The sequence below is a fragment of the Ranitomeya variabilis genome, chromosome 7 (genome assembly GCF_051348905.1).
Source record: "Ranitomeya variabilis isolate aRanVar5 chromosome 7, aRanVar5.hap1, whole genome shotgun sequence".
Lineage (NCBI taxonomy): Eukaryota > Metazoa > Chordata > Amphibia > Anura > Dendrobatidae > Ranitomeya > Ranitomeya variabilis.
In genome coordinates, this window is record NC_135238.1 from 42,705,038 (window position 1) to 42,730,291 (window position 25,254).

A 25,254-nucleotide genomic window follows, 5' to 3' on the forward strand; every position below is an offset into this window, starting at 1 on the left:
GGAAGAGTCAAGGACCTTGCCCCATTAACTAACAAGACCAAAACTTACATAAAGGAAAAAAAAAAGTCCACATTTCAACAAGTAGTACTTACACCAGGTGAAGAATGGGATCTTTATGGCAAGTGCCAGGTCCTTGTATGCAGTGTGCTCCCTCTAGTGGTGACCACAGGCAGATAATGTTATTTTTTACATTTTTTTTTTTTTTGTAAAAAAGCTCGGTGTCATAAAATCAAGGTTCAGCCACTACGTAGATATATTAGTACGGAGTCAGCATTCTACTAGCAGGTGATAAAAGGTGGACATTCACTTTATAGATTCTCCTTTAATATGGGAATAGCCAAATCTATTATAAAGCATCAAACTGCTGCCGGCTCGTGAGCGAGCGACTGACGGAAAGCAGCAGACTACAGGGTGTAATAAGGGTCTCATATATTGGAGGTGGACCACCTAATGCCGCCTATTGGTGAGAGACAGCACTCAGGAATCACTCTAGTATTTCCAATACTGCCTGCGCCGATTTCCGGTATCCCAAATCCTATGCTTCTGCCTCGTTCCATTACACGGCATCAAAACTACGCAAGTACGGAATGAAATAAAAAGGGGCTGTCGGACGTCCCCCTGCCTCCACTGGGTAATTCAGAATACAAGGTCATAGAAAAACTGATTTTTTTTTTTTTCTTTTTTGTATACATTTGTTTTTGTTTTTTAATAAGGAGTTAACGCATGTCTGCTTAATGCTCTGATAAAGAATTTCGGGAGGAAATGTGCTCCTTTATCCAACCCCCACGGAACAGTTTCACAACTCGGAAAACCCAACAATGTAAACACCACTACACAGTACGCAACCGCCCTGATCGACAGGATCTAAGAGTAAGACGCCACCCTGGCACTCGTATTAACTGCTTTTTTTTTCCTTTGTTAAAAAAAAACAAAACCCTCATGCGCCAGATTGGCATACAATGTGTTGTAAGCCACTTTGGCACTAATGGGGGTTAATATTCATATAAAATAAAATGGGTCCAGGACATGGAATTGGGCAGAGTTCACACCAACCAGCTGCCGCATGTCCCCTAATGCATTGCTCTGCAAGCCCTCCCCCAACCACACATCAATAGGGTTTAAATTAAATAAATGGGTCCATCCCCTCTCCCATGGATCCCCTCCCCATCACCCCTTCCAAGCATTAAGTTAATTTAATTAGAGCCAGTTAAACCTGAAATATAAAGGAGAAAACACTTTCTGGCACCGTCGGAATATTCCTACTAAAAAAAAAAAAAAAAACAGCTAAAATAACCCCAAATGGTAAGAAAGTGCCTGAAACATGTTACCAGCATTTAGAGCCCTTTCAAATTCAAGGCAGAAAAAGGTGTAAAGTAGTTTAAAAAAAAAAAAAAATGGGTTCTCCATTAAATTTCCAGGAAAAGTCCAGAGTTAATGAAGGTGACGGAGATGCGACGCCGGCACGGTGCTAAGTCTGCGCGCCTGCGTCCTTGGACTCTGTGCCTGGTGACCTAATACATTTGGTTTCCTCATCTTTTCTCCTTCTCTCCATCTCCCATTCCACAAAGGTATCGAAGAGACTCGGCCATGCCTCGTCCTCGCTGTAGTTGCTGAGGTCGGGGCCGATCACCTGAGTAAAGTTTAGGAACATGTTCCACGTGTCCCGCGAGATTCCCTTGATTCCTGAGGGGTTCTCAGTTAGGAAGTCTAACCAGTGGTCCAAAATGAGGGGTTTGTTTTGGGTGAACACCAACTTCCAGAGGGCGATGGCTATTTCCCGGTGAAGCGACCGCTGACCCTCTTCTGAGTCCAGGCCGAACTGAAAGGTGAAGCGATAAAGATCCTTAAATTTATCTTCCTGCTTGGCTTCATTCAAGAGGCTGGGAAATCGGCTGCAGATCCCCTCAAGGCTGTCCGCGTTTATTGCCTTGCATCCCTCGAAAAACTCTTTTCTGTACAAATAAAAAGGGAAAAAAATGTTACTGGCAGCTTAAAATCATATATCCATATATTATACACACACATTCTACTTAATAAAAATTCAGAACTTCTCATCTCGCCACATCTTGGGACATAATTTGTTTTTGTATTTTTCAGTCATTCGAACTGGTGACGATTTCGTTATTTACAATAATTTACATTTGGGGAAAATAGGAGCGATTTAAGCCTTATTTTGTTTGGATGTATATATATATATATATATCTATATATAGATATATATATATATAGATATAGATATATATATATATATATAGATATAGATATAGATATAGATATAGATATAGATATAGATATAGATATAGATATAGATATAGATATAGATATATATATATATATATATATATATATATATATATATATATATATATTATATGTTTTACTTTTTTGTTAGTCCACATAGGAGACTTGAACTTGCAATCACTTGATTACGTATAAAATATTGTTATTGAAATATACTATGAAATGGATGTATGAAACTCAGCTTGTTGCCGGGCTTCATAGAACGTCTCACATGGCAAACACAGGACCATAGCAACTGTTCAGCAGCGCCATTTAAGAGGTTAAACTGATGCGATCAGAGCTAGCTCAGATGGCATCGGGTTACTGTCGGGTGCCAGCTGTGAAGCACAGCCAGCACCCAGCTCCTGAGCCCGCTCCGCGCTGCTCGGATGGCATTGGGTTACTGTTGGGTGCCTGCTATGAAGCACAGCCGGTACCCAGCTCCTGAGCCCAATCCGCAGAGCTCAGATGGCATCAGGTTACTGTCGGGTGCCAGCTATGAACCACAGCCGGTACCCATCTCCTGACCTCACTTCGCACTGGTCGGATGGCATCTGGTTACTGTCGGTGCCAGCTATGAAGCATAGCCGGTACCCAGCTCCTGAGCTCGCTTCGCACTGCTCGGATGGCATCTGGTTACTGTCGGGTGCCAGCTATGAAGCACAGTCGGTACCCAGCTCCTGAGCCCAATCCGCACAGCTTGGATGGCATTGGGTTAGGCTACTTTCACACTAGCGTCGTGCACTGCACGTCGCTATGCGTCGTTTTGTAGAAAAAACGCATCCTGCAAAAGTGCTTGCAGGATGAGTTTTTTCTCCATTGACTTGCATTAGCGACGCAGTGCCACACGTCGCAACCGTCGTGCGACGTTTGCGTCGGACCGTTGCCACCAAAAAACGTTGCTTGTAACGTTTTTTGGTGCATCGTGCATCCGCTGCCCCTGTTGTGCGGCGCTTCCACATTGTGCGTCGGTGCGCCGCAACGTCGCATTGCGACGTGCAGTGCACGACGCTAATGTGAAAGTAGCCTTACTGTCAGGTGCCAGCTATGAAGCACAGCCGATACCCAGCTCCTGAGCCCACTCCGCACTGCTCGGATGGCACTGGGTTACTGTCGGGTGCCAGCTATGAAGCACAGCCGGTAACCAGCTCCTGAGCCTGCTCAGCAATGCTCGGATGGCATCTGGTTACTGTCGGATGCCAGCTATGAAGCACAGCCGGTACCCAGCCCCTGAGCCCGCTGAGCACTGCTTGGATGGCATTGGGTTACTGTTGGGTGCCAGCTATGAGGCACAGCCGGTGCCCAGTTCCTGAGCCCGCTCTGCACTGCTCGGATGGCATTGGGTTACTGTTGGGTGCCAGCTATGAGGCACAGCCGGTGCCCAGTTCCTGAGCCTGCTCTGCACTGCTCGGATGGCATTGGGTTACTGTTGGGTGCCAGCTATGAGGCACAGCCGGTGCCCAGCTCCTGAGCCCGCTCCGCACTGCTCGGATGGCATTGGGTTACTGTTGGGTGCCAGCTATGAGGCACAGCCGTACCCAGCTCCTGAGCCCGCTTCGCACTTCTCGAATGGCACTGGGTTACTGTTGGGTGCCAGCTATGAGGCACAGCCGGTGCCCAGTTCCTGAGCCTGCTCTGCACTGCTCGGATGGCATTGGGTTACTGTTGGGTGCCAGCTATGAGGCACAGCCGGTGCCCAGCTCCTGAGCCCGCTCCGCACTGCTCGGATGGCATTGGGTTACTGTTGGGTGCCAGCTATGAGGCACAGCCGGTGCCCAGTTCCTGAGCCCGCTCTGCACTGCTCGGATGGCATTGGGTTACTGTTGGGTGCCAGCTATGAAGCACAGCCGTACCCAGCTCCTGAGCTCGCTTCGCACTGCTCGGATGGCATTGTGTTACTGTTGGGTGCCAGCTATGAAGCACAGCCGGTGCCCAGCTCCTGAGGCTGCTCTGCACTGCTCGGATGGCATTGTGTTACTGTTGGGTGCCAGCTATGAGGCACAGCCGGTGCCCAGCTCCTGAGCCCGCTCTGCACTGCTCGGATGGCATTGGGTTACTGTTGGGTGCCAGCTATGAAGCACAGCCGTACCCAGCTCCTGAGCCCGCTCGCGCATGGCCGCCTTTGCTACAAGGGTTAATGTAAACTTGAAATAAAATACAGATGCACCTTCACACGACTCATTATGGCAATCAGTGTAATTACATTTACTTTGCAGCCAAGAATAAAGAGGGTAAAACAGCGGACAACTCTGCGGCTCAGCAAACGCCGGCATCTACGAGTAATTAAACTACGGGTAACAAGCCGAGCTGGACATGTAGAAATAGCTCCATCGCCTCTTCCATGATCACGGCTTTATAATGCAGCTGCATTATCCTTTATGTGGGGAACAGGAATACTGGAGCTGATGGGAACAGCATCCGGCTATACACAAGTTTTTTCTATTCCTAGGCGATGTCTAGTTAAAAAAAGGGATCTGTCTAGAAGGTACTTAGAAAATATCACTTCTGGAGCTTTTTACTTGCATTGTGCCATTACTCCTTTGTTCCTCCTGGAAGTGTATGAATAAATGGACATATGGGTGTTATCATTCCCCTTGTTGATAGAGTGTGTGCCTAAAACAGGTCTGCATAACATGCGGCCAGCCAAATGATATTGTGCGGCCCACGCAGCGGTCCGGGAGACGCTGCACCCGTCTCTCCTCCCTCCTGTAATCAAATGTATTCCCATCTCTCAGACGTGAAGACATTTGATCGCTGCGGCGCTGGGATCGGGGTAGAGCAGCGCGTTGGCCCCAGCGTGCAGCAACATGGTGAGGTCAGCACACTGCGGCCGGCACTGCACAGGCAGCAGAGACGTCCGACCTCGGTAAGCGCTCAATGGAGGAGAACAGTAATCATTCTAGATGAGGAGTCCGAGGGATGGGGGGGGACTGCGTAACTGCCAAGGCACATTAAAGGGGCGTAATATAGAGAGGGGTAGTGAGGTGGGTGGACGTCATGAAGGGGGCCGCAGTGTGGAGGGGATATTACTGAAAGGGGCAGTTCAGGGGAAAATGTTGGAGAGGATCAGTGTGTGTGGGGGGGGTATATTATAGAAAGGCTTATAGTCTGGAGAGGGGCAGTGTGGGGGGACATTATGTAGAGGGTTATATTTTGGAAAGGGGCCGCACAGGCAGAGGAAAGGTCAAGTACTGGTAAGCGCTCTAGAGCGGAGCTAAAGATGAAATGTGTTTTCATTGTAGATGAGGGGGCCGGGGGAGGGCACATAAAGGGGTAAATGGAGGACATTATGGGGCAATTGTAGGAATATGAAAGGGGGCATAGTATACAGTCTGATGATGACTAGTTAACAGCAACTCCCAGCATCTCCCTAGTATTGTTAAGGACATACTAGGAGTTAAACGTCCATGCAATTGTATATGGGGCTGGCCTGATATTGCAATTTATTGCTGTACTAAGCTTAGTGCTGTATAGATGTACTGATGGCGTTTCTGGACCTGCATTCATGTACTAATGGTGGTTCTGGTGCCGCATTCATGTACTAATGGTGGTTCTGGTGCCGCATTCATGTACTAATGGTGGTTCAGGTTCTGCACTCGTGTCGACTGTGGTTCTGGCACTGCATTCATGTGCCGAGGGTGGTTCTGATCTTGCACACATAGCAATCTATAATGTGCTTCATGGCTATGTTGAAATTTAAAAATCCTCAAAACTAAGAGATTTGAGATTATGAGGAGGATTTTGCAAGTTTCTGCTCCAAAAACTCAGTTAGAGTTAGCGTGCGTTTTACACAGTTTTTTTTTTCTTAGCAGAAACCCTCCAAATCCTCAAAACTTGGTTCTAGTGGTGTATTCATGTAATTACTAGTGATGAGCGAAGATACTCATTGCCAAGTTCATCTCTTGGCATCACAGACCTGGTCCTATCTTGGATATCGTCATACCCAACAGACTGGACATTCGGCGTCTACTACTCACGCAACCCCTCCTCCTCCTCCTCATCATCATCATCTCGCCACCTATCTGTCGGTGTCCCCCCCAAGAATCAGTTCTAAGACCCCAGCTCTTCTTCATCTACACCTTTGGCCTTGGACAGCTCAGAGTCACCTCTATGCTGATGACACAGATCTACCTCTTCAGACCAGACATCACCTCCGTACTAACCAGAATCCCACAATGTCTGTCCGCTGTTTCATCCTTTTTCTCTGCTGAAATTCTAAACCTTAACAAGGTTAAAATAGAATATATCATCTTTCCCCCATCTCTCTCAACCCTGCACATTCCTTAACAAAGAATTTGCAAAAATGCTAGTGCATGTCCTCATCATCTCCGGCATCCTCACCCGTCCCTCTACCTGCTGCTCCATTCAACTCCTAGACAAAGTAGAGATTAAGGTACACAAATTCTCTGTTCTGGTGATCAGTAGGACCTACTCCAAGCTAAACAATAAACTATTCAACAACTAGGTGATAACTTGTTTAGGCTAAACTAAAGGCTGAGTCACACATAACGATATCGTTAACGATATCGTTGCAACGATCCCGCTAACGATCTCGTTATGTGTGACAGCGACCAACGATCAGGCCCCTGCTGGGAGATCGTTGGTCGTTGGGGAATGATCAGGACCATTTTTTGGTCGCTGATCACCCGCTGTCATCGGTGGATCGGCGTGTGTGACGCCGATCCAGCGATGTGTTCACTTGTAACCAGGGTAAATATCGGGTTACTAAGCGCAGGGCCGCACTTAGTAACCCGATATTTACCCTGGTTACCATTGTAAAAGTAAAAAAAAAAAAAAAAAAAAAAAAAAAAAAAACAGTACATACTCACATTCCGATGTCTGTCACGTCCCCCGGCGTCCACAGGGTTAAAACTGCTTTCGGCAGGAGCGCTTCCCTGCACTGACTGACTGTCAGCACTGCACTGACGGCCGTAAGGATCCACATGGAAAAAGATAGAACCGGAGGATAGAAGCCGCGCAGACCACAATAAAGGTAACAGAGTTACACACACACTCTGTTTATTAGCCTTTATTTGTTTATTAGCCTTTTATAGGCTAATAAACAGAGTGTGTGTGTAACTCTGTTACCTTTATTGTGGTCTGCGCGGCTTCTATCCTCCGGTTCTATCTTTTTCCATGTGGATCCATACTGTTTGCCGGGAGCCTGCTGCGACCATACGTGCTTATCCAAGGGAGTTGTGACCTATCACAACCAGACCAGGTGAGTCTGTTTTGTGGGGGTCCAGGTGATTGCGATACCTGAAGGTATTACTCTATGTGCGCTTCTTTTTCTTGTTTTTACTGACGGCCGTAAAGCAGAGCACAGCGGTGACGTCACCGCTGTTACTGCCGGCGCTGACACATTCAGTGCAGGGAAGCTCTCGGCAGCAGCGCGTGCATTAGCAGCACTCTTACCGAAAGCAGTTTTAACCCTGTGGACGCCGGCGGGGGACGTGACAGACATCAGAATGAGAGTATGTAGTGTTTTTTTTTACTTTTACAATGGTAACCAGGGTAAATATTGGGTTACTAAGCGCGGCCCTGCACTTAGTAACCCGATGTTTACCCTGGTTACCCGGGTGCTGCAGGGGGACTTCGGCATCGTTGAACACAGTTTCAACGATGCCGAAGTCGTTCCCCTGATCGCTGGTCGCTGGAGAGAGCTGTCTGTGTGACAGCTCCCCAGCGACCACACAGCGACTTACCAACGATCACGGCCAGGTCGTATCGCTGGTCGTGATCGTTGGTAAGTCGTTTAGTGTGACTTAGGCTTTAGCCTTTGAAGGGGACTGTCCAGGCCTGGGGGTCAAGTCACTATATGTGACTGCACAATTAAGAATCCTCACAGCGACCATAGTGCACGGTGTCAGGATTCTCCGGTGCCAGGAGAGGGCTGTCATGTAATTGCAAGTATGCAATTTGCATACTTTCGGCCACATTCCGACTAGATGTGCCTGGTGTCGCTCAATACACTTCTATTGAATGAGGCTGCGCATGTCTAGTCGGCATGTAACCAAATATATGAAATTCGCTCCCAGAACGGGGGAATAGTGTTTGTGCACTATGAGGATTCACAAGTCTGCAGTCACATAACGGAAGTTGTCCAGACTTGGGGTTCAAGCTCCAGAACCTGGATAGAGGCGCACAATATCTAATACTAGGAAGTCCCCACCCCTCACCTAACAGAACCAACATGGCCTGAAAAATATAGCACTTCCTGCTACAAATCTCAACAGGCCACAAGTAAGGCTTAATTTCCCCCATGGTGGCACTGTAGGTGAGCACACATTGTCAGACATGTGCATGTGAATACAATATTACCACATCAAACCAAAGGAAAAGAGAAACTGACCTAGTGAATTTGCACATGGTGGCTGCCTGGAATTTCCATGCTAAAACTAGAACTCTAAATTCTGTAGGGTCCACGCACAAGTCATTGCAAAACCGTTCCATGCCTTCCTCCAAGATGGCATCTTCTCGTTCATCTTTGTATCTCCTGAACAGGTCTTCGATTCTCTGCAAGGATGACACCTCTGCCCCCATGCCTGGCTCCTTCTTCTTGGCATCAGCAGCAGGCCCCTGAAGATGGCTGGGCTCTACTGCGGCATCCTGCGCTTTCTTTGTTCCGTTGACCAAGATGTCCCCTGCGGCCTTCCCTCCAGCTGACGTGTGTTCTTCTTTGTGTCCTGAGCTTCTCTTATGGGACTTGTTAGACTCCCGGTCACCATTTTTGCTGCCTAGTGTGGATGAAGGATTCTTACACTTTGTGACACACTGGCCCATGTTTAGTGTGTCCAGTTTTAGAGCCGTCCACCTTGTACCAGACACCGTCTCAACGGATGTTGGATACACGTCACCATGCCACCATCCCGAGGAGCTGTCTGACCTGGAGGTAGGAAGGAAAAAAAAAAAAATACATCATGATTTGCTAACCTTCTCTTTTTTTTTCCAAAGAAATTATCCTGGATTGTGAAAAAAAATGTCTGCTTTCTTCCAAAAACAGTGCCACCCCAGTCTGCAGGTTGTGCATGGTATTGCAGCTGAGCCAGAGCTGCAATACCATATCCAATCCATGAACAATTGGGTGGCGGGACGGGGTGGCACTGGTTTTTTGGGGGGATGAAAGCATGATTTTCTAAACCTTTAAAAAATAATTACACAGAAATGAGTCTCTGAACTCCACCAGATATTCAGAAAATGATCTGAAGAAATAAATACATTTTAAGTCCTTTTTCAGTCATGATATTTTATGGTCCATATGTAGATTGCAATCCCTGAACTGGCCGCGGGTTTGATAGAGCCCTTATGTATGCATACAGGGGCATGTAAAAGTTTTGGCACCATTGGTCGAAACGACTGATATTGCGAACAGCTGAGCAACTTCAGGATCAAATGATCTTTAAAAAAAGGCCAAAGTTAAAGGGAACCTGTCACCAGGCTTGGCCGATACGAGTTACGACCATTGCATTCTATAATGCCGTATATCTGCCCCCGATCCGACCGGCAAGAGAAGAACAATTACTTTTATTATACTCACCCGGGGGGCGGTCTGATGGGTGTCACAGGACCTAGTCCGGCGCTTACCATCTTCTTGTGATGCCTTATTCGAGATAAATCCTCTTTTTTAATATGTAAATGAGCTGTTAAGATCTATGGGCCGGACCTAGATCTTCCCGAGAATCTGCCTCCGGAAAATATTTTAAATAAGGGGGCGGTCAGGAGACGGGGGTGCAATGCTCAATTCCGCATTGGGTGGTGAGCGCCCACAGACTTTGTTCACGTGTGGCATGTTTGCCCTATTGGAATGAATAGTACAGGTGTGCGAGATGCCCCCCACCCAATGTGGAAGTAGGGCATATCACCCCCTTTAAAAAGAAGTTGCCATTGCCCTGATGATACACCAGAATTCAGGCGTTGTTTTTTTAGGGTTCTGTATGGCTACGAATCCGTTTCCTTGGGCCATATACACAGTGTAAACTGCCCGCTGCTGTGGATTTCACATCCGCGCCATACCAGCTCTATACTACTGATTTCACATCCATGCCATGCCAGCTCTATACTGCGGATATCACTACCATTTGTGTGCAGAAATACTGCTCCATTTCCATCAGAACAGCTCTGCTCGGTAACACCGACCTTAACGAGCAGCCCAGGACCGTGAGGATGTAAGAGGGCTTGTATAGAGGGACGCTGCTGCATTCTGCCCAGATGAACAGTGTCCTACACACGAGCTGACCGGGGCGCTCCGGCTCTCTGGATTTCATATACACCACATTTCCTAATAAAGGAAATTCCTAGAATTCTTAATGCAGAACAGGTTACAAAGAAGCTGATTCATGCTCACAATTTGGGACGCATCGGGTCTCCCTGATTTCAGTACGGAGCTTTTTTTTTTTTTTTTTAAAGGAATTACTGATTCGGCAGAGAAAGAAGAATTTGCTTGCATTTTTTAGGTGGCACTAGAGACCAAGTCCTCTGCCTTACAATTTGCACTTTTAATTTCTCAGAGAAACATTGCATGGCCTATAAGTCTCCTTACGCTGGCGTGTCACTGTCCACAAGGAAACACCTTGCATTAAAAAAAAAAAAAAAATTCAAAATGTTCCACAATTATTTTTTTTTTATCATATCTTCCAAATAATGGAATGTAATAAACCGAGAAGCTTTAAATCTTGTCTCCTGGTCATATGTCCTTGTCCGTGATTCACTTGTGCATTACTTTTCAGGAACAAGAGCAGATCCAAGACAGAAAAGTAGGAAAACCCTTCACAATCTCAGTACAAGTTCTAGAAAAGGCTGGAAACATCACAAAAGTTCCCGAGACCAATGTGAATTAGTACTAGTGTGGGACTGATAGAATAAAAAATGATCAGACTACACAAGGTTTATTGTAGTCTGTTACCATGGAGACACATTGGTCTGTATAGCAGCTGTACACCTAGAACCATAGAAAATATTTAAGGGGATATTCCCTTCTTATAAGCTGATGTCATATCGCTTTATGATCACTAGGGGTTCAACCAATCGATCCTGAGCATGAAGGGGGACACAGTGCGGGGTCCCTTTCAAGACGTTCCTTGGACAACAGCACTTTTGGCTATCTGGATGTACAGGGAACTGTAGCTGGCCCCTTTAAGTGAATAGACCTTGATGAAGTCTCCAGTGATTGACAGAGCCAGGGGGAAATAGCACTAATCAGTACTGCAGCCCCTAGACATCAGTTAATATTTGTTTATTGCACACAATACAATCAGATATGAAATGACCAGATGACGCAGCCGACGTTTCACGCCGTATCCTATGTCGAGGTTTTATTTTCAATTCCAGAGAAGGGCTAAAAAAGAGGAACATTCATAAGTACACTGTGCCCCCTCCAACCTAAAAATGATAGTTACCATTCTGAGTGTATTTAAAGGGAATCTGTCACCAGGTTTTGCTATGTAATCTTAGAGCAACAAGATGTAGGGGCCGAGAGCCTGATTCCAGCGATGTGTCACTTACTGGGCTGCTTTGTGTATTTTATTTTTATAGATTATCACTACAGGACTAGTTGTGTTGTGTCAAGTAGTCCTGCTCTGTGTAACCCCGCCCCCAGCACTGATTGGCAGCTGTGTACACAGAAAGCTGCCAATCAGTGCTGGGGGCGGGGTTACACAGGACTCAGTATTCTCCTGCTGATAAAACAGCAAGAAGCCCAGTAAGTGACACATTGTTGGAATCAGGATCTCAGTCCCTACATGATGCTGCTTTCATATAACAGAAAAGCCTAGTGACCAATTCCCTTAAAAAGGTAATGACAAAAAAAACAATCGCGTCCAATCCTTTGTTCTTAGGGAGATGTGCCCCTAGCAAAGAGGTCTGCAGTGACTTATTCCCAAATTCCTATTAAGAACACATTATTGGAAGACAGAATTACTGATCAAACAAACATTTGGCCAAGAGCCATCTAAATCTGCTACACTCCAGCATGGGCTCTGCTTCTGCTGTATGACTATAGGGGGCATCGCAGTATAGATACTATAGATACTCGTATATGTCAAGTAGGATTGGGTGGGGACTCGCTGGACTAGTGCGACCCTCCTGTGATTCCTCCAATGGAGAAACAGAAACTAAGAGAGCTCCGCGCTGCTCGCCATCTGTTGGGTCCTCCCAGATGAGCGCCAGTTCAGAGAATGGAGGAATCACCGTTCACATCAGCAGGCAGGAGAGCTCGGGGGACGCTGCACGGGTTCTGGAGGATAGGTTATCAGAATCTTAGTCCTGGGCAATCTATTAACAGTGTATCATCCCATACTAACGGGAATGTGTCTTGAGAAAGTGACCTATTTTTATATCAAGTTTTTATGCAATATTATTTTTTTATAAGTTTCCATATCAACATCTAAAAAGAAACAAAAAAATCTCTCACTTCCTAAATATCAGGCTCACAGTTCCTATTCTGTACAAATGACTTTTCTGTAGTCTCATTGTCATCACTGATAGGAGAATGTAAGGTGATCCCTCTATACACAGTAGATAATACAGGATCCACCATTCACAATAGGTCACAGCTCACATCCCCATCCTCCTCATCCCTGGCCCATAGAGTATGCTTCAATTCACAATAGCTATTGCAAAACAATGGGGAGACAAAGCGTGCAATGGGGTCTTATCCACGTTACACAGAGGAGAATATACACCAAATTTGCTCACCTAGTTAGGATGAGATTAGAGCATATAGATAGCGGCTGCTGCAGATCCACAGGTCTTCACCGACCAGAGAAAATTATGTCTTCAAAGGGAGATTCGTAGTTAAAATTCTGCGATGCCGCTGAGATGAATTTCAGGAGAGTATAGTTGATTCACAGTGGTTTTACTCAACGCGTTTCAGGGGTCTCATGCCCCCTTCATCAGGAAATACCACACAGAATATACAGGCATCACAGGTATACATAGTTTTGAAAGGACGCTAGGTTACAAAAAATGAGCGTCAACAGATCAGATGACTCAGTGTCAAAGTTCAATGATATCACACAATTAACAATTCAAATGATTAGAGAGGTATATATAATGAAAAAAAGAATGACTTTTATATTTGTAGATAATAGTTCCAGATTTGCAGCATTTAAGAATAAAAAAGAAAAAGAAGAAAAAGAAAGTTTTCTTCTTTTTCTTTTTTTATTTCTTCTTAAATGCTTCTTAAATGCTTCTTAAATCTGGAACTATTATCTAGAAATATAAAAGAAGTCATTCTTTTTTTCATTATATATACCTCTCTAATCATTTGAATTGTTAATTGTGTGATATCATTGAACTTTGACACTGAGTCATCTGATCTGTTGGCGCTCATTTTTTGTAACCTAGCGTCCTTTCAAAACTATGTATACCTGTGATGCCTGTATATTCTGTGTGGTATTTCCTGATGAAGGGGGCATGAGACCCTAGAAACGCGTTGAGTAAAACCACTGTGAATCAACTATACTCTCCCGAAATTCATCTCAGCGGCAGCGCAGAATTTTAACTACGAATCTCCCTTTGAAGACATCAATTCACAATAGGTGATGTCACAGCTCACCTCCCCCTCATTCCTGGCCCATAGAGTATGCTTCAATTCACAATAGGTGATGTCACAGCTCACCTCCCCCTCATCCCTGGCCCATAGAGTATGCTTAAATTCACAATAGGGGATGTCACAGCTCACCTCCCCCTCATCCCTGGCCCACAGAGTATGCTTCAATTCACAATAGGTGATGTCACAGCTCACCTCCCCCTCATCCCTGGCCCATAGAGTATGCTTCAATTCACAATAGGGGATGTCACAGCTCACCTCCCCCTCATCCCTGGCCCACAGAGTATGCTTCAATTCACAATAGGGGATGTCACAGCTCACCTCCCCCTCATCCTGGCCCATAGAGTATGCTTCAATTCACAATAGGTGATGTCACAGCTCACCTCCCCCTCATCCCTGGCCCATAGAGTATGCTTCAATTCACAATAGGTGATGTCACAGCTCACCTCCCCCTCATCCCTGGCCCATAGAGTATGCTTCAATTCACAATAGGTGATGTCACAGCTCACCTCCTCACCCCTGACCCATAGAGTATGCTTCAATACAAAATGAACAGGGTCTGAGTCAGTCTGTTGCTGCTAATGCCAGTATGCCCAAGAGGATGTACGAGCCTAATAATAGGTCTAGTTGCCAGTGAGATTACAAGGGGCTGGCCACTACTAGGATAACCTCTTCTCGATCTAACTGTTTGGCCTTGATCATAATATATATATATATATATATATATATATATATATATATATATATATATATATATATATATATATATATATATATATACACACACACACATATATTTGCAAAAAGTGAGAGCAGCACAGAAAAACAAATTCAGAGTGCAAAGCCCCTCAGGCATGTAACAAACTTTATAATAAGAGTCCAAAAAGGCAGAGCCAGCACACCATTGCAAATAAGTTTCAAAAAGTGTTCAGGTTTTAATAGCCCATCATGGCGACGTTTCAGCTCATGGAGAGCCTTTCTCAAGCCTGTGCTGCCTCTGACTTTTTGGACTCTACTTATTTCAGTAGCTAGGCCTATGCATATAGCCCCCTTCACTTGTATTTTGGGGCCCTGTCATTCTTGCCCTCCCTTTGTCTTTTTTCGTATTTTTCACTCTCAAGCTCTGTGTCTCTGTATCTCGAGCGTGCACTCATTCCCTATTTCTGTAACTTCCTGTATCGTGCGTTTACACTTGCTGCGTGTCTGGGTCTCTTCATATCTATTGCTCATGTGGACCTGTTAGGGCTGTGGAATCAGTAAGCCAAACATTAGACTCCTCAATTTACCTGACTTTCCATTCCACGACTCCACAGCACCTTTCATACTGAGAATGTACATAAAGTGCAGCACAGATTCATCTCCATGACTCCGACCCCCCAGCACTGCCTCACTACTGAACATGTACATAAAGTGCAGCACAGGCTCATCTCCACTAAAAGCAGAGATGCTTAGATCAGGAACATATATATATATATCACATACTCCCCTCACGTGCCAACACCGTTTTAATCGGGGTATGGGAAGGGGTTGTGCCAGTACTGAGTTTATTATTTTAAGCAATATTAATAAAAAGAAAAATCTTGATTTTTATTAATAGGTCATTTTCTGATGACATCTTCCCTGTACAAGATGGCAGTGCTGACACAGGATGGCGCTTACATATCCCTTATGTCAGGTTCCTAGCATCATATGAGCAGGGACTTCATCTAATTTACCTTCGGTCGTAACATCATCTGCACATACCGCTTGTATTAGCCCAATAAAGGGGCCTTTATTAAATGAGCACCGAATGGACATATCTGTGCTCGCCGAGCCTGCGTAACCTCAGCATTACTGCGGTCACGTACTGGTGTAATACATCTATGTGAGCGTTACACTTTCCTAATACTTCCTGCAGCTACAGATACAGGCAATGAAGAATGATGCCACGGGACACACAATAAAAAAATAAACAAACCCGTCAGCTGCCAAGATGAGGGAAGTAATAAAAGCCTTGTATTGATGTTTCCTATACCAGCATTTGTCCTATTAATTAATGGTTTCTTCTTATACCGACAACTGCGGTCAAGGAAAACAGCTGCGGGTATACTGACTAAGATAATGGGATGATGGGTTTACAGCCACAGATAAAAACACCAGCAAGAAAGCGACAGAGCCAGGGAGCAAGGGCGCAAGACGCCAGAGCCGGGGAGCAAGGGCGCAATACGCCAGAGCCGGGGAGCAAGGGCGCAATACGCCAGAGCCGGGGAGCAAGGGCGCAATACGCCAGAGCCGGGGAGCAAGGGCGCAATACGCCAGAGCCGGGGAGCAAGGGCGCAATACGCCAGAGCCGGGGAGCAAGGGCGCAATATGCGAGAGACGGGGAGCAAGCGCACATACGCGAGAGACAGGGAGCAAGCGCACATACGCGAGAGACAGGGAGCAAGCGCACATACGCGAGAGACAGGGAGCAAGCGCACATACGCGAGAGACAGGGAGCAAGCGCACATACGCGAGAGACAGGGAGCAAGCGCACATACATGAGAGAGAGATATGAAGCTGCGAATGTGTGGGAGAAAGACACGGAGAGTGCATGAGACAGAAGTTGACCAAAAAGTAGCGAGAGAACACGAGTGAATACCACAGTGAAATAGTGAGTGAGAGACACAGCATTCGGAAGAGAGTGCGCTACAGATACTGAAAGACAGATAAGGAGCAAGTGTGCAGGAGATACAGAGAAAGACTGGTAGCGAGTGCGCATGAGATGCAGAGGTGAGACACATGGAGTGAGTGCCAGGGCTGTGGAGTTGGTATAAAATAGACAGACCCCAACAATATATAATAAACGGGGCACAGTAGTACAATGCAGGATGTGCTGTAAATATTTTCATAATAATTTGGGAAAGTTATAAAATGTCCTATAAATGTCTGTTCTGTTCCTGATCTAAGGATCTCGGCTTTTAGTGGAGATGAATCTGTGCTGCACTTTATGTACATGCTCAGTAGCGAGGCAATGCTGGGGGGTCAGAGTCGTGGAGATGAATCTGTGCTGCACTTTATGTACATGCTCAGTAGTGAGGCAGTGCTGGGGGGTCAGAGTCATGGAGATGAGCCTGTGCTGCATTATATGTACATGCTCAGTAGTGAGGCAGTGCTGGGGAGTCGGAGTCATTGAGATGAGCCTGTACTGCACTTTATGTACATGCTCAGTAGTGAGGCAGTGCTGGGGAGCCATAGTCGTGGAGATGAATCTGTGCTGCACTTTATATACATGCTCAGTAGTGAGGCAGTGCTGGAGGGTCAGAGTCATGGAGATGAGTCTGTGCTGCACTTTATATACATGCTCAGTAGTGAGGCAGTGCTGGAGGGTCAGAGTCGTGGAGATGAATCTGTGCTGCACTTTATGTACATGCTCAGTAGTGAGGCAGTGCTGGGGAGCCAGAGTCGGGGAGATGAGTCTGTGCTGCACTTTATGTACATGCTCAGTGGTGAGGCAGTGCTGGGGAGTCAGAGTTGGGGAGATGAATCTGAGCTACACTTTATGTACATGCGCAGTATTGAAAGGTGCTGTGGAGTCGTGGAATGGAAAGTCAGGTAAATTGAGGAGTCTAACGTTTGGCTTACTGATTGCACAGCCCTAACGGGTCCACATGAGCAATAGATATGAAGAGACACAGACACGCAGCAAGTGTAAACGCACGATACAGAAAGTGACAAATAGGGAACGAGTGCACGCACGAGATACAGAGAGACACAGAGCTTGAGAGTGAAAAATACGAAAAAAGACAAAGGGAGGGCAAGAATGACAGGGCCCCAAAATACAAGTGAAGGGGGCTATATGCATAGGCCTAGCTACTGAAATAAGTAGTCAGCCAGCCTCCTTCGCACAGGACTAAAAAAGACTGAAAGCAAAGTGACCAGAACCCGTATTGGGCGGCTGTCGGGGGGTTGGAGCCCCTGGGCTAATATAACTACATTAGTAGTTACTATTTAAAGCTCCTGCATGTTTTTGTTTTTTTTATCTTGAACAACGGGTGTAGGTCACACTTCTGATCACTGACCAGGTGGTTTTCCCCATCGGATTGTTCATAAGCCTGGCGTAGCGCCATTATGCCAATATTAGAGAGGTATAGCGCTCTATGGAGCAGAGCGCCACTTGGATCTGTAGTATAGAGCTGCCTACATATCGGCCCCATCCACGCAGCTCTGAAGCCATCGCCACATTGCAGTCAGTGCATCATGGCCGGGTTTTACAGGAAAATAGTCCAATGTGTATAGTCACTTCCCACCGCGGCTCCATTACTTCTCCATTTTATTGTGGCAGCTCATTCTCTGTCTTGTGAATCATTCACTCAAGAATTTTAAAATCAGAGGCCACTGTGCTCTACTCACAATACACGACTAAATGTGCAACCAGGACGGAGTTAAAGGGACATTTTATCCCAGTCACAGAATAAATGGCAAAAAATAGCCCTCAGTGTGATGTACGTGACATAAAGGATGTGAGGAGCTGGTGGTGTAAGGATCCCAGTCATTACTCTAGATCAGTGTTTCTCAACTCCAGTCCTCAAGACCCCACGACAGGTCATGTTTTCAGGATTTCCTTAGTATTGCATATGTGATGGAATTAATGCTTGAGCAGGTGATGAAATTATCACCTGGGCAATACTAAGGAAATCCTGAAAACATGACCTATTGTGGGGTCTTGAGGACTGGAGTTGAGAAACACTGCTCTAGATGGGAAGGTGGGCAGTCATTCTCTACCGGAACGGGGGGACATGGAAATCAACGCTTTCACTCAGTCCTTTTTAGTGGCAGTAAGACCCCCAGGGATTAGGAAATGTTTAGCGGATGTATGGACGGTATATCCATAGTAATCAAAGCTCCATAAAGAAACCTGCACACAAGATAAAATAGTTCCTCATCACAACCGATCGCTTGCCACAATGGGAGCTGCTCATTGTTCCTGCAGCGCCCACTACAGGGAATATGTGGAATTACATGCCACAATTCAAACATTTTCTATGGCCCCTTACTTCTGTGCCACTTTCTAATCTCATTGATTGGGCAACTAGAAGGCTCTAAAGTCAATTTTATATATTTCTGGCTTAAGGCATAAACCCGATCTGATCCTGTAGGTAAAAAGGTGTTGTCATACTAAATATAGGGTATGGGCAGTTAAATAAAAGTTAGTAATATGCTGTAATAAGCATGTTCCGGGCCCCCAAAAGAAGCTGGCAGCGAAACGCGCGTCGAGGTGAGGGGACGCTGAGGTGAACAGTCCACAGGATCCATTTGGCCACTGCTAACTGGAGGTAAAATAAATTACATCAAGTACTCTATGCACTTTAAGAGACGGTTTACACTAGCACTCGTTAAGAACCCTATCTCACTAATGAATTACAGCTTTTGGCATATGGGCTTCAATAAAATGTATCTTTGTCCTTAACATGCTTATTACAGCATATCACTAACTTTTATTTAACTGCCCATACCCTATATTTAGTATGACATCACCTTTTTTACTTACTTTAGTGTCTGCATATTGTGCACCTTACCACTATATCCTTTACCCACATACCTTTTCAGTCTGCCACTTACCGTATAATATTCTATTTCTCTAAAAACTTATAAACATGGAAACTAAAAGTACCGTACCAACTAGTTAATTACTCTTATTTTATTATTATTACACCTCGCGTCCCCTATTTGGCATCTCTGCTTTTCACATTTTTTCATGTATTTAAAATCTAATAGAAATCTAATATTTTATTATGGATCTCTTCTTTTGACCTTCCGTTGTTGAGGATCAGATAGTATTGTTTTACACGCCTATATACTATCAGCGGACATTGTTGTTTAATTACCATAATAATGAGGCTCCACTCCAATGAGCTGCAGTTTCTGTCCATAACCTCCACACATGGCAGCCCAGTCTCAGTGAGCCGATCTCTGATCCCTAAGCCTGATTTTATCTTTAATCTTAACTGAAGAAATGTTTTCCGTAAACTCCTGTGCTCCCCCTATTGGTGGCTGCAGGTAACCAGAACATGCCCGTCCACCCCTCCAGAGTAAAGGTTGCTGCCGCCGCAGCTCTTCCACCCCCTCCAGGCCAACGTCGCCTGTCCACCCCTCCAGGGCAAAGGCTGCTGCCGTCCGTCCACCCCTCCAGGGCAAAGGCTGCTGCCATCCGTCCACCCCTCCAGGGCAAAGGCTGCTGCCGCCGCAGCTCATCCACCCCCTCCAGGCCAACATCGCCCGTCCACCCCTCCAGGGCAATGGCTGACACTGCCGACGTCGCCCATCCACCCCTCCAGGGTAAAGACTGAAACTTTCTACGTCGCCTGTCCACCCCTCCAGGGCAAAGGCTGCTGCCATCCGTCCACCCCTCCAGGGCAAAGGCTGCTGCCATCCATCCACCCCTCCAGGGTAAAGACTGAAACTTTCTACGTCGCCTGTCCACCCCTCCAGGGCAAAGGCTGCTGCCATCTGTCCACCCCTCCAGGGCAAAGGCTGCTGCAGCAGCAGCTCATCCACCCCCTCCAGGCCAACATCGCCCGTCCACCCCTCCAGGGCAATGGCTGACACTGCAGACGTCGCCCGTCCACCCCTCCAGGGTGAAGACTGAAACTTTCTACGTCGCCTGTCCACCCTTCCAGGGCAAAGGCTGACACTGCCGACATCGCCAGTCCACCCCTCTAGGGCAAAGGCTACTGACGCCAAAGCCACTCATCCACCCCTCTAGGGAAAAGGCTGCCTCCGCCAACCGTCCGCCCTCCAGGGTATGAATTTCCTGATATGACAAGTTATAACGCACATTTTTTTATCTGGTGAGCAAAAATATAATTTGTCTCCTAAATTACGAGGCTTCGACACTTCAAATGGCATCCCCGGACCGAGCAGCTCTCCACACGGTGCGATGGCAGGAGAGGCGCAGTGGGAACCAGCACCCAGGAGAGGTCGTAACACGGCTTTATTCTTCTGGGTATTTACCTACCTGTAAAATTTGTTACAGCTGAAACTATTTCTATGGCTAAGTAGTTTATTTCCCTGTAGGGTGTTTCTAGGAGGATTTTTAGAGTTACAGGAGTTCGCTTTAAACATGCAAAATCATTAAAGGATTGCATCATGCAGCGAAAGTATTAAAATACCATCTGCAGAACGCGAGATCACAAAAACTGGAGTTAAATATTAATGCTACAGTGGATAAAAGACGCTCAGAGCAAGCGACGGAAAAATTCATGCAGAATCCACCAACACGTTTTAAAAGGAATTTGCTGCAATCCGTAAACGGGCGAGGGTTAAACTTTAATTGTCCATAGGCGGAAAATAAACCACAATACTTACCTTCCCCAGGTATTTCAGGACAGGCTGCAGCAGTGATATCATGCAAACAGCACCTGACCACTGCAGCCAATCATTGGGCTCAACAGCTCGTGCCATCTCCATCACTGAGCCCAGTGATCGTCTGCAGCAGTCACATCTAGACAGTGGCAGAGAAGCAGCATTGGACATGGGGAGCTGAGTATTCCTAGACTTGCTATTTTCCACCTCTGCATGTGTATGGGCAATTATAGGTATAGTTTTCGGAAGCTGAACAACCAGGCTGGCGCCATTTCTAGAAGGCAGCCATATCTTCGAATCTATACAACCCCTTTAAAATGTGCAGTTAAAGGGCAGCATGGAGGCCCGGGTGATGCTTCACGGGAATGGCCGTCTCCCAGCGCCCCACCTAGGTTTCCCTTTTGATGTATTTAATGAGAGATTAGGTGGAGGGAAATTATTCCGTCTCACGGCGCGGCGGACTGTCAGGACTTGGCACCGATCCTTCCCTAGCAACCGCCAGAAACTGAGCTGCAATTAAGGGAATGAATGTGACAAAAAGTGACAGCTTTGTCCCGGGGAAAGCGAGCTGTGAGGGTGCGGAGGCCGGGGCGGCGGGTCACCCGGCCGTAGGACGCAGCGCTTCACACAGCGCTCCTGGCAGAGGCGACAATGGCACAGAGCTCTCAATGCTTTCAGGACAAAAGAGTTAATCATTTAATCGCCTTTATTGAGCAGGTCAGCTTGTCACCTCCTGATAATTCCCAGGCCCCCTGCAACCAATATAACACCCCTCCGAATCCCGGGATGACCAGCAGAAGACATCACTACCTACATATATCACACACACACACGTGTGCTGCACTTTTTCCTTCACATGGAGCGTATAGACAAGAACTCATACATTTCCCAGCATAGGGGTATGTCACCTGACCGCTGCAGCCAATCACTAGTCACTATGTCGTTGTGTCTTTCATAGTGCAAGCACCACACCGACCAATGATTTAGTGCCGAGGTTTTGTGATATGACTCAATGGACAGAAGCCTCGGGATGGCGGTAACCACTGACATGAACACTGTGCATGTAATCCACCAATCAGAACAGGTGATGTCACAGCTCTCCTGCTCCCCCTCCCTTCACAATAGCCTTTGCACACACTAATTAGATGCTTCAATAGAAAAGAAATTCAGACTCTCGTCATTGTAGCTATAGACATGTGTTATTTTCTGAAACAGGAACTTGAGTCTAAAAAAGCCAAAATGGCCAGTATGAAAAAAAGAATGTGTTTATGATCTGAAAACTCCAGAATAAAAAAAAAAACTCAGTGTGCATGTACATACCCATCAAGAAAAAACCTCTGTGAAACTACTTCAGGAAAAGAAAAACTCCAGAAACTTCCCCCCAAATAGGAGTATTTCCTGAAGAGGTTTCCATTGGAAAAACGCATTGTTTTGAAGGGCCTTAAAAAAAATCTCTTTGTGAAAAGTCTAAGACTAGGTGCACAAGGACTTCTTTTTTTTTCCTATCATATCAAAAGGCTGCAGAAAAAAAAACTAAGGAAAAAACCTCTTTAAAGAAACACTTCAGGGAATGTTACAGGGAAAGCAAAACTCCAGAAGCTCCCCAAACGAGGAACGTTTCCTGAAGCAGTTTCCACTTGACAAACTCGTCATTTCTCAAAGCCTCGACAGATTCCATCTGCACACAGCCTTAGGCGTGTGAAAAAATGCCATAAATTACTTTTTTTTTTTCTTTCATTTTACAGAGACTTCTCTATAAAACTTGCAAAGCACAACATCAGACCTCAGCACTTATCCCCCAAAAATAGAAAATATATCCATATACCACTGCATCAGTCCTAAAAAGAAAACAAACGCATGAAACTGCCCTGACGGCAGCTTTCTATACACCGCTGCGGGAGTTGTAGTTCCCTGACAGGTGCCCGCATCTCCGTGGCCTTTTGCACTGTTATAAAGTGACAACTATTTCTAGAATTTATGAAACTCGTCTTCACAATGACAAACAGATAAAGGACCGGTTCTCGGTGAGTGATTAACTAGTCGGGCAGGGACGGAGAATAAACACAACACAACAGAAAAAGAGACCACATATCAAAGCCATGGCTGATACAAGCCTGGGAGCAGTCTGTGCTAGCCAAGGACTAAAAGGCTCAGGTCTGGTAGCCAAACAATAGACCACGAGTCACACTGGACCCTGCTGTGCTGTTTAACCACTGCCGGCATGGACCAAGGGAAGGGAACAAGTCAGGACATGTCGCTGCAGACTCCAAGGATCACATCTACATGAACAGGAAACCTTCTCTTAGGCCACGTTCACACCGACAGTATTTTACATCAGTATTTATAAGCCAAAGCCAGGAGTGGGTGATAAATGCAGAAGTGGTGACGGGTTTCTATTATACTTTTCCTCCGTTTCCTAGTTTTGTTTACAAATACTGATGTAAAAAATAACAACAAATATGTGTATATGACCTTATAGGATCACATAGATCCATGACTGAGCATCTACACCTCTCCATTAAAAGGGCTGCTCTGTTTCTGCTCCTCTAAGGCCGAGTTCACACGTTGCGTTTTTTTTTCTGCAGGTAAATCCTGCTCTCTTGGCAGTAAAGATTCTGCAGACATAAAGCAGGTTTCGCTGCCTTTTTGTTGTCTCCTGTGCATGCTGATAACGTTTAGTTCCCCCTCACACAGCCATGATGCAATTTCCTTAAGATTTTTTTTTACCAAAAATGCAGCAAAACCCCATATCTGCGTTTTTTGCACTTACCCATTGATTTCTATAGGTAAAAAAAAAAACGCTGAAAGAAGTGACATGCTGCAGTTTTCAAAACCAATCAGGAAAACAAATAAACAGTGCCTGTATGAGATTTCTGAAAGCTCACAGCCTTTGCTGGTACTGTAAAACACAGCTGATATCTGCAAGAAACGTACGCAGCGAAAATGCAACGTGTGAACATGGCCTAAGGGGGTGATAGCACGGAGATTGTTGAGCCTGTAAGAAAACAAAACAAACAAGTTTTTCTAACAGAAACCACTTCAGGATGTGTTTTTTACAAGGGTCTTTGCAATCTTTCTCCTTGCAGTGTTATTTTTTTCACCCTTTTGATTGGACGGTGTCTTGTATGGAGCAGAATCCACTTTACAAACGGATAAATACTTTTTTTTTTGTAAACCCGTGCAGAAAAAATAAAAACGGAAAAACTCCTCATAGGAACAACAAAGTGGATTTCCCACGAAAATGAATACAAAGAGTTTAAGAGTTTTTTTGGAGGATATTTCAGTGCGTCAACGTTTAAAAAAATCCTAAAAAAAAAAAAAAACTGCGTGAACAAATCCTTGGTGTTCAGGATATATATATATATATATATATATATATATATACATATATACACAGCCCCAGCGTTGGGGGCCGCAGGGCTCGCCCCTGATTAACCCTTTGTGTGAGAGCTGGAGACGGACGTGAACGCGTCACAGCGGAGCGATCCGCACAGGACATTACAGAAATGGCGCAGATTTGTCGCCGGCACGTTTTGTCGCTGGGAGGGATGTAGTTATCACCAGGACACCGACCACTTCCATTGCCCAGCAGAACTGTCATAGTCCCAGAGCTGTCCTCCTCACAGACAGTGTATACCTCCAGGGTACAAGCAGGGGGCGCCCCTTTCCACAGCACAGGGCAGGAGGCTGAGGCTTACACGGGGGTCCCCTGCCCTCACACTCAGCAGCCCCCCTGCACCCCCTTCCTCTCACCATGTCTGCCGTGCATGAAGCCCCCGCATCACTTCCTGCTCTCCCGCATTGTGTCAGAGGAGCCGGAGGGGCCGCGGTCGCCCAGTCAGCTGTCTCCGTTGCGACGTCCGCACCTCTCCCACCTTCTTCTCCGCCCGTCGTGTCGTCACTGGCGCGACGGCGCGCACTTCTGATGACGTCACGGGCTACAGTAGGAAGAAAGCAGAGATGGAGGGGGGTGAGGCACAAGTGTGACGTCATCTCCACTGGGAGGACCGCTGCCTCTCTGCGTGTACGTCACTAGTAGGGGACGCGACGCACGGACGAGCGAGCGTGATGACGTCACCGGGAGCGGTGGTTGTAGAGGTGAG

General features: G+C 46.1%; 2 protein-coding genes across 2 annotated transcripts in view; one reads left to right on the plus strand and one right to left on the minus strand.

Moving 5' to 3' along the window:
* Window positions 1-205: 205 nt before the first annotated feature.
* DCUN1D3 (defective in cullin neddylation 1 domain containing 3) lies at window positions 206-25,170 on the minus strand. Its single transcript, XM_077274958.1, has 3 exons — window positions 24,905-25,170; window positions 8,633-9,166; window positions 206-1,952 (listed from the first exon to the last, which is right to left on the minus strand). The coding sequence occupies exons 1-3, from the start codon at window positions 24,931-24,933 to the stop codon at window positions 1,469-1,471; spliced, it is 1,047 nt and encodes a 348-aa protein (XP_077131073.1). The 5' UTR covers window positions 24,934-25,170; the 3' UTR covers window positions 206-1,468.
* Window positions 25,055-25,254, plus strand: part of LYRM1 (LYR motif containing 1) — a 31,848-nt gene continuing 31,648 nt past the window's right edge. Inside the window, exon 1 of the mRNA XM_077274959.1 lies at window positions 25,055-25,249. The gene's annotated coding sequence lies outside the window, so the exon portion shown is untranslated. The remainder of the gene's footprint in view (window positions 25,250-25,254) is intronic.